Here is a 10,133-nt window from a genome sequence, read left to right as displayed (position 1 = left end):
GTTCTATCTAGTAATTCTTCAAACCATAACCTCAGTTTTACTGTTCATCGTTTTAAAAGTTAAACTGTAATAAATTATTATCAGATCATGATTGGATTTAAACAAGGAAAGGTTTAATTAGTTACAACCCAATAAGTGGTGATAAAAATATAAATGAACCTCAAATAAATAAGGCCTTAAAAATTAAAATGTAGTCAGTATTAATTAAATTATAAATTAATCATAAATACAAAAATAATGTTACATTGTCATCAGTACCGATTTAATCCAGTTAGTTATGACTGGAGGTTTATAATTTGCTGATTCAATAGTTCTTAAATTATTATATATTCTTAGTTACCTTAAGATTATTGTTGGCAAGTGTCATTATATTATTATTTAATTGATATTTATCATCTTCCAAACATTCACTGATGAACAAAAAGTAAAGGAAATATATTGTATTTACTTGAGATTCAGATAATATTTAAGTTTGTCTTTCCAATAAAAAAATAGACATTGTATTAAGTCATTCACACACAGAAACTTATGCAAATACAACAAAAACAATATTCATATACGAACGGATAATAATAAACTTAAGAAATGTTCGCTGTACATTTAGGGGCAGCGAAGCTGAATAATCTTGTGTTCGTGGTACTACTTTCAACATTACACATCTCTACCACTGTTTTTGTTATTTTTTATGTTATCTGTTGTATTAGATTCCAGGGACTTTAATCACCATTAGCAAAGTCTTAATTACTACATTAGACGAGACCAAACGGTCCTAATCAGCCTTGAGACAACAACATCTACAGAGAACGGGTCAGTTTGTCTCGAGGCCAAACTTCCCTCAGCAAACAGACAAGAGGAAGACGACAACAAACGTTCTCTAGAGGTCGGACAGGAAGAGGAGGGGAGAGGAGGAGGGGAGACTCGAATGAATGGTATGAGATTAGTCTCTCTCTCTTTCTCAATACTACACCATAACACATCTTCACTACAACACCATAACTTTACATCTATACTATACAGCCACTACTACACCATAACACATCTTTACTACAACACCATAACTTTACAACCACACTGTACAACCACTACTACACCATAACACATCTTTACTACAACACCATAACCTTACAACCACACTGTACAACTACTACTACACCATAACACATCTTCACTACAACACCATAACCTTACAACCACACTGTACAGCCACTACTACACCATAACACATCTTCACTACAACACCATAACCTTACAACCATAATTGTATAGCCACTACTACACCATAACACATCTTCACTACAACACCATAACTTACAAACTACACCGGGGAAGCAACCAATTACTACAATTCATAACACATCTTCACTACAACACCATAACCTTACAACCACCCGTACAACCACTACTAACCATAACACATCTTCACTAGCAACACCATAACCCCTACAACCACACACTGTACAGCCACTACTAAGCACCATAACACATCTTCACTACAACACCATAACCTACAACCACACTGTACAACCACTACTACACCATAACACATCTTCACTACAACACCATAACACATCTTCACTACAACACCATAACCTTTACACAACCAGATGTACAACCACTACTACACCATAACACACATCTTCACTACAGCACCATAACCTTACAACCACACTGTACAACCACTACTACACCATAACACATCTTCACTACAACACCATAACCTTACAACCACATGTACAACCACTACTACACCATAACATCTTCACTACAACACCATAACCTTACAACCACACTGTACAACCACTACTACACCATAACACATCTTCACTACAACACCATAACTTTACATCTATGCTGTACAGCCACTACTACACCGTAACACATCTTCACTTCAAAACCATTCCATTACAACCACACTGTACTGTCACATCATCACTACACTACACTCTTACTTCACTATAAAAACAAATTCCAACCTACTTAAACATTCAATAATTCATTTTACTCGATGATTTTCAACTTAAGGTCCTTGGTGCAGTTGAGTGTCAACCCTATATGTCACAATAATGGACAGCCGACAGGTCTCAAAAAAGACTATTGGATCACTGGTTGGTGACTGCGGGATATGCGGTGTTCTCGTACTAAACGCACAACAATTTGAATTCATAATTAACTCATCTACCTCGAGCCACTTGGGCGAGGGAGCATACGGCACCTGTTGCAAAATCCACCGGCCAAAAGGATACTGGGTCGCCAAGAGCGTTCCTAACATGGATTCTAAAATCATAAGCTTACAGAGGGAGATCCGAGTACTTTCTTTCCTGCGAGATGTCCCAGGTGTTCAGAAGATAGTCATGGTTTGTCCTGAGGAACTAACTATGATTACAGTGTTCGCCGGGGACTCCCTCAAGGAATACTTGAAGATTAATGACTGTACCTTCTCCGAACGCCTCCAGATCGTACAACAGGTCACCCGTACACTGATCGCGGTTAACAGTCGTGGATGGCTGCACAACGACGTTAAAACTGGTAACATTTGCATCCAGAAGACCGACAAGGGGATCCAAGCCACGCTCATTGACTTCGGTATCGCCACTAAAGTTGGAAGTTTCATTAAATTTAACTCAACAAGGGCCCCCGACCACAATGTCCCAGAGGTCGTAAAAAGATGCCCACTCACCACCAAGGCCGACGTGTACAGCGTTGGCCGTCTCCTGGAGCGACTTATGAAAGATGAATTGCACCTCCTTACCCCTAACGCCCAGCAATGGTTGATCCACGCCTTCAACATTGACCCAACCAAACGACAATCCTTAAAGAAGCTGTTAAAATATTTGGTATGAAGGACTTGTACCCCCAGCCATATATCCCTTTCCAACACCCACCACCATCACCCACCGAAAGCGACCCCGTCCAGACTGATGCTAATGCTAGCAAGAAAATAAACAGTTAAAAAAAATATAAAAAAGAAGAGATGATGAAGCGGGAAGAGGAGGAGAAGAGGGAAGGAGAGGAGAAGAGCGTGAGAGAATTATTAACAAAGAAATACGGAGAGAGAGAGAGAGAGAGAGAGGTGTCCTTGGGAGTCAGACGGCACCGGGGCCCGTATTTATAAAACTTCTTAAGAAATTTCTTCATTTTACTCTTATACCATGTTACGAACCCTCCACCCAGCACTACGAACCACGCCATCTATTGTCCTGATCTACCTACCCAGCACCACGAGCAACGCCATCTAGGGACGAGACACGAGTATGACTCGTCTTAGTTAACACTCCGGGGTTTCCTTCTCCATATCCTGGTTGTTGCGTCACTTCCTCCAAGTCTTCTTTGTGAGCTCCAATTCGAGGAGAGAGGACTTGGCTCTGGGAAGTGACCACAGGATCATCTATCCTAAAACCTACGGCGCAGTGACTACCTACCGTCTTCTACAATACTCAGCCTTACTCGTCAGCCATCTCAGCTCCTCACTTAAGTATTTGTAATCTTGTATTGCCTCCCCCACGTCCACCTTGCTTCACGATTGTTTTATGTTTTGTTAATATGTATATACTGTTAATGTTTAGGTTAAGTTTGGTTAAGGGTAATTTATAAGCTGAATATTTTGTTAAGGGATTTATGGTACTTTATTATACACAACGAAAACTCGCATCCTTTGTCTACCCTTTTATAGTCCGATTGTCTTTGTTTTTTTTTTGTTGTTACCTGTTGGGATCTGGGTAGACTTTTAACTATATTCTAAATCCCCAACTCGCAACATACCACTTTTATTATTCTCATCTAAGAGTAATTCTTAAGTGTATCTCATGAAGCGGGTAAGTCCTACTCTTAGCTAAGAATAAGAGTAAATTTAAGAAAAAACTCCAATTGACAAGAGCATCTTTATAAATAAGCAGAGCAAGTTTATGAAAGGATAAAATTGTTATAGTCTGCTTGTATTTTAATGCGAATAAACGCAGGCTAAAAAAGAAAAAAAAAGAACGTGAATCGAATACTTATTTACTGTAAACTGGACCCAAACATAAACAATCAACGCGTGTGTTTGCCTCTGAGAAAGAAACTACAGCAGAAGAAGGGTTCGCACATATACTGCGATGGCTTCACCAAGTAGCTTTGTCAACTCGTCTCCTGGCAAGACAAGGAACACTAACTGAACAACTATTCCTACAGTATATGGGTTCCGTCTATTACACCCACAACACCAGGAAAGCCCGCAATTTGCATGAACTTTGATGCTTCCTTTTGTATATCTCGCGTATCCATTGGGAACTCAATAAATCGCATGAGTATTTCGGGTGTTGATAAAGCATTTAACGTCTGTGTTATCACTCTGTTACGCTAGGTTGTCATAGCACAAAGTCGTCATTGTTGCACAGTTGTATTTTCCCTGTAGCCAAGTAACGTAAAGTTATCAGCACCTTCATCTCAGGGGGTAATGGCCTTATTCCGTGCAGTTGGACTTCCCAGTGTCCCTGTCACCAAATCGGTAAGAAACACTATTCCGGCCCGGTCCAATCTATATCTTTTAACAAGTTTTATGTAAAAATTAGACTTTATATTTCTAGTTTTGTGTCTATATATATATAACAAAGAAGTTTATCTGTCTGTCTGTTTGTCTGTGTGTCCGCACGAGAATCTCTTAAACTACTTTACCAATCTGGACCAAACTTGGCATGGATAACAAGGCCCATATGCAAGATCAGCCGTGGTGTATACCATGCTGTAGCACTCCCATGGTTGTTATGCAAGAAGCATTTTGGGCTAAAAAAAAAAGAAAAATATGTACGATTCGTTATTGGAACATGGGGAAATTTCGTGGTACACGTACCCCCGTCCGATGATCACTGCGAGGGAACTATTTTTGAAACCGAAAGAAAGAAAAATGATTTGGATGGACATAAAATGTATAAATCTGCAAAGGAATAATATTTTTATACGATATACTCCATATAGAACAGCACATGCAGAATTGTATTGTTTTTTTTTAAAGAGGTCCGTGATTGTGTACGAAAAATGCCGCCAGCCTCTACTTGTCTCATCGCCGTTTATATCCTCCAAATTCGCCTAACCATCATAAAAGGTAAGCCTTTAAGATAACTAATACAACTAACTTATGTGTAGAAATGTATTGAAATCAAATTAAACTAAAAAAAATCTTAAATGGTCTATTTGAAGAGTGGTGAGAACAGCTTCCTCTGGGATGGTGAATGACGTCCTTTATCAGAATTAATATCGACCCAATTTTCGTAATGAGCGCAATTAATAACCGTCCAGCACTACCAAAATAATTATTTCCTTAGTATATTTACTTATTAGCCTAGATTTCATATTTTAATAAGTCCAAATATGCCAGGTAACTAGTGCTAGGTACTTCCCAGGCATGTTTCATTTGTGTATCAGTTTAACCACAATTTGCTACTAATAAGATAAATTCAGTGACCTAATTTCATGTTTTATTTTTTTATTCCCTTAGTGACTCAATGTATTACAAGAAAGAACTACTTTACCACTTGTTTGGGCCAACAGTTGGAGTGGTGATATTAATTAACTTTGCCATTCACAGTGGTAGAATCAAATGTAGATATATTGGCTTTGTATGTCCATGATTTCAACAAAAATGAATAAGTCCTTCTAAAGTAAATGGAATTGATGATATTATTATCTCTTGGCCATCCGACGAATTTAATGATTTTAAGTTGACCGATTTTTACCAGTTAAGTTAGGTTACGTTAGATTAGTTAAGTTGGGTTAGGTTAGGTTTGGTGACATTGAAATTATGTTTTTTCAAATGCCAAGTAGGTGGATGACCTAAACATTCATTTTACCAAATTGATTATGAGTAGATTAAAAACATAAGTTGTGTTTTTTTACAAATTCAGACTCCGTAAAGTTCAAATGACAATCACTTCATCATAGATGTTTCACCCTATACACTAAAGCTACTTTATGAAGCTACTTTATGTAAGAGGAAAAAATTAGCTCCAAATTGTATTGTTTAATACCAAAAGAAGTCATTGATGATAATATTTAACAACAATATTTCAGGTATTACGACCTGGTCGTCGGGACGGAACACCGTCGTAAGTCGAGGAGAGACTGTAATACATTTTCATCTTTGAACTCCTTGTATCTTACCTAACTCACCTTGATGCTCCACTCAATTATAGCTAGATGTAATATATAAATAACTGAAAGAGCGTCTCTATATAAATAAAATAAAGAGCGTTGGTGGTACATGGCAACTTTTTGCCTAGGGACTGTTCGCTCGTCGTTTAATAGCTTACTAGCTTGAGCCACTGTTTGTTCCCAGCTTTGCCCTGGGAAGGAAGGATTGTAATCGCGCTGAAAACAAAATTAAGATCAAATCTAACTGAACAAAATGCCGCCAAAGAAACTACCAAGGCTGTCAATTCTTGAAAGAAGACAGAGAGATGCACTGAGAAAGCAGCAATCAAGATCAAGTGAATCAAGGCAACAACGTGCTGCACGTTTACAAACTAACAGAGAGCGAACAACGGCAAGTCGGTCACAGGAAATAGATCAGGAAATGGAATCCCGTCATAATGCTGACAGAGAGCGGACAGTCGGTCACAGGAAACAGATCAGGAAAGGGAATCCCGTCTTAATGCTCACAGACAGCAAACAGCAGAAAGGCGTTCTGAAGAACATGATCAAGCGCATGAAATTCGTTTGAATGCTGATAGACAGAGAACTGCGGGATCCAGAATTCTAAAAAAGAATACACAGTGGTATCCACTTGCAAGAGCAGCATTTAACTATGACAATGAGACAGAATATGAAAAGTATCCCTCTGTTGTCATTGGCAACATGGATAAGAAATGTGAACACTGCTGTGCAAAGAAGTACAAAGGAGAATCTGCTGGACTGTGCTGCTTTCGTGGGAAAGTACGACTGCCAAATGTGGAAAAACCACCACAACCATTGAAGACTCAGACAGCTTTCAGGCAGTGAGATATCATTCAAGTCTGTTGATATAGTAATCGACCAGGACCAAGCAATCCAGTACCCTGCAGAATTCCTGAATTCTTTGGAGCCCGCTGAAATGCCTCCTCACCACCTCACTCTCAAGATTGGAACTCCTATAATGCTCTTAAGAAATCTTGAACCACCAAGGCTCTGCAATGGCACAAGACTGGTGGTGAAGAACATGATGCCACATGTACTGGAAGCTACAATACTGACAGGAAAAGCTAAAGGAGAGGACGTTTTTATACCAAGGATACCTCTCATCACCACTGACCTGCCATTTGAGTTCAAGCGACTTCAGTTCCCGGTTAAAGTGAGCTTTGCCATGACCATCTACAAAAGTCAGGGACAGTCCCTAAAGATGGTTGGCGTAAACCTGGTGTTTCCTTCCTTCTCTCATGGACAGTTCTATGTTGGATGATCCAGAGTGGGAACTGGCAAAAATCAGTACATACTTTCTCCTAATGGCAAAACCAAAAATATGGTCTACCCTAATGCACTACAGTGAGACAATGTGGAGCCTCCCGGAGGGTGGCGCCCTACCTTGGCCTAGCGAAAGAGCGTTTCTGCTAGTTATAAATAATTCCACTTGCAAGATTGTAAGGAGTGTTGTTAGTCCAGATATGATCTATCACAGTGGCAGAGGTGGCAGTTACTCTAGTGGGTTTGGTTATAGTGTTGAAGAAGAGTTTAGAATGAAAGGTAGCAAGAAGGTCTAATACTGAGGTGTCAGTTTCTGATTTTAATAGATCAAGGTTGAAATCTCTTGTAATGTAGCAATGTTTCCTCTTTGAACTTATGATAGAGATAAGCTCCAAAAATTTATCAAGAAAATTCCTTACATTAGTGTGGGGTCTTCTGTAGATTACTCCTACTAGGATATTTCGTGTGCCGTTACGTAATTCAATGAAAACACTCTCCATGTATTCATCATGAACCTTTAAATCATCTCTTACAGAAGTTTTGTACTTGATATCAACATATAGGGCGACACCATCACTGTGTCGTGACGTGTTGACGCAGTGTCTATTATAATTAGGAATGTTATACAAATGGTCAATATCGTTAGTGAGTTTGGTCTCACAGAACCCAAGTACATAAAATTTGTGGGCAATAGAAGATAAACACTGATTTAAAAAGGTATCTAGATGAAGGGGAATACTGCTGATGTTATGGCTAATCAAGGAGATGGAATGAGGTAGTAGGAGACTAGAACTAAACTCGGGAGAGTCAGGTCAGTAATAGTTACAGTTTCGGTTGGTGTGACTCAATGAGTTTTGTAGAAAGACATCAGGATCGATATGAAGGAGTATTGTGTCGATACCATGGGGAAATGGGGTGTAACACATACGATCTAGCACCTCTAAGGGAATGACACTAGCATAAGAACATAAGAACATAAGAATGGAGGAAACTGCAGCGGGCCTATTGGCCCATACTGGGCAGTCCCGTTTACACCCAACCCCTATTGCTCATATGAGCATCCAACCTATGTTTGAAGCAAATCAGCGTATTCGAGTTAATGATGATATTTGGTAACTTGTTCCATTCATCCACTACTCTGTTTCCAAACCAGTGTTTACCTATTTCACGCCTAAATCTAAATTTGTCTAATTTAAAACCATTGTTACGAGTTCGCTCCTGGTTGGATAATTTGAGTACCTTTGTAATGTCCCCTTTGTTTAGCCCTGCCTTCAACTTGTACACCTCTATCAGGCCGCCCCTCGCTCTACGTCTCTCAAGGGAGTGCAAATTAAGATGCTTTAACCTGTCTCTATACTCAAGGTTCCCAATGCCCGGGATTAGTCTTGTCATTCTCCTCTGAATTCTTTCCAAGGATTCTATATCCATTCTGTAATACGGTGACCAGAACTGAACTGTGTAATCCAGGTGTGGTCTCACAAGAGCAAGATACAGTTTTAGGATGACCTCGCTAGTCTTGTAACTAACACTCCTTCGTATGAACCCAAGTACTTTATTAGCCTTGTTACGAGCAAAAACACATTGTTTACTTGGCTTAAGGTTCCTACTTTATCATTACCCTAAATCTCTCCCCGCAGCCGGATTTCTATGGCATCGTTGGTTCCTCATCTGGGTATCTGGTTTCCCCTGCTTTACTACATCTCCCTATACTTCGGAGTACTCTTTACATTTTGTCGACGTTGGAATTTCATCTTCGCCATTTTTCAGACCATTCGGAAAAAATTTGGTTTTAGATCTTCCTGTGCTCTCTTGGGTTTCTAGTCCTAGCCTCGGGGATTTGATGTAACACTTATTTAGTGTCATCAGCAAATTTATTTATGTTGCTGTCTATGCCGATATCTATGTCGTTTATGTATATAATAAATAATAATGGTCCAAGTACTGAGCCTTGGGGAACTCCACTAGTGACGTTGCTCCAATGCGATTTAGTGCCGTTTATGCTCACTGGCTGTTTCCTGTCCCGTAACCACGCCCTAATCCATTTAAGGATATTACCTTTGATGCCATGCGCTTCTATCTTAGTCTTTCGTGGGGAACTCTGTCGACGGCTTTGCTAAAGTCGAGATATACCACATCATAATTGTGCCCCTCGTCCACCGATTCGAAAACTGATGAAAAGAATGTTAATAGATTAGTTAGGCAAGAACGTCCGCTTGTGAAGCCATGCTGGGAATCATTGATCAATCCGTGCTTCTCCAGGTGATTTCGAATAGAGTTTGAAATGATTGCTTCCAGTAATTTGCCTACTATTGATGTTAGACTGATTGGGCTGTAGTTAGAAGATAGTGATCTATCCCCCTTCTTGAAAATCGGTATTACATTCGCTATCCTCCAGGATTCTGGTACTACACCTGTTTTAAGGACATGTTAAACAACTTTGCTAAGGGCATACTAAGCTCTTCCTTACATTCCTTTAATACTCTGGCAAATATCTCATCGGGACCAGGTGACTTATTAGGCTTTAGTTTGTCTATTTGCTTACTAACATCGCTACTAGTCACTACTATCTCACTTAATTTGTTTTCTTCACTATCTCTGAATAGAGTCGGTGCCTCGGGTATCATGTTTAAATTTTCGGTGGTGAAAACTGTTGAAAAATATTTATTCAAATTATTGCTCATTTCTCCATCGTTATCAGTGAGCTCGCTGGAGTCTGACCGTATTGG

At 39.4% G+C, this 10,133-nt stretch overlaps 1 protein-coding gene across 1 annotated transcript; it reads left to right on the top strand.

Moving 5' to 3' along the window:
• Nucleotides 1–2,063: 2,063 nt before the first annotated feature.
• LOC121861605 (sporulation-specific mitogen-activated protein kinase SMK1-like) lies at nt 2,064–2,840 on the top strand. Its single transcript, XM_042359482.1, has one exon. It carries the CDS (start codon nt 2,064–2,066, stop codon nt 2,838–2,840), a length of 777 nt encoding a protein of 258 aa, XP_042215416.1.
• Nucleotides 2,841–10,133: the final 7,293 nt, after the last annotated feature.

The sequence above is a fragment of the Homarus americanus genome, unplaced genomic scaffold (assembly GCF_018991925.1).
Source record: "Homarus americanus isolate GMGI-L3 unplaced genomic scaffold, GMGI_Hamer_2.0 scaffold20537, whole genome shotgun sequence".
NCBI classification, from domain to species: Eukaryota; Metazoa; Arthropoda; class Malacostraca; order Decapoda; family Nephropidae; genus Homarus; species Homarus americanus.
The sequence above is the reverse complement of the archived record's forward strand: the minus strand, read 5'-3'. Positions and strand labels throughout refer to the sequence as shown.

Coding starts and splice junctions, on each gene's coding strand:
- LOC121861605 (XM_042359482.1), top strand. CDS start 2,064: ATGGACAGCCGACAGGTCTCAAAAAAGACTATTGGATCACTGGTTGGT.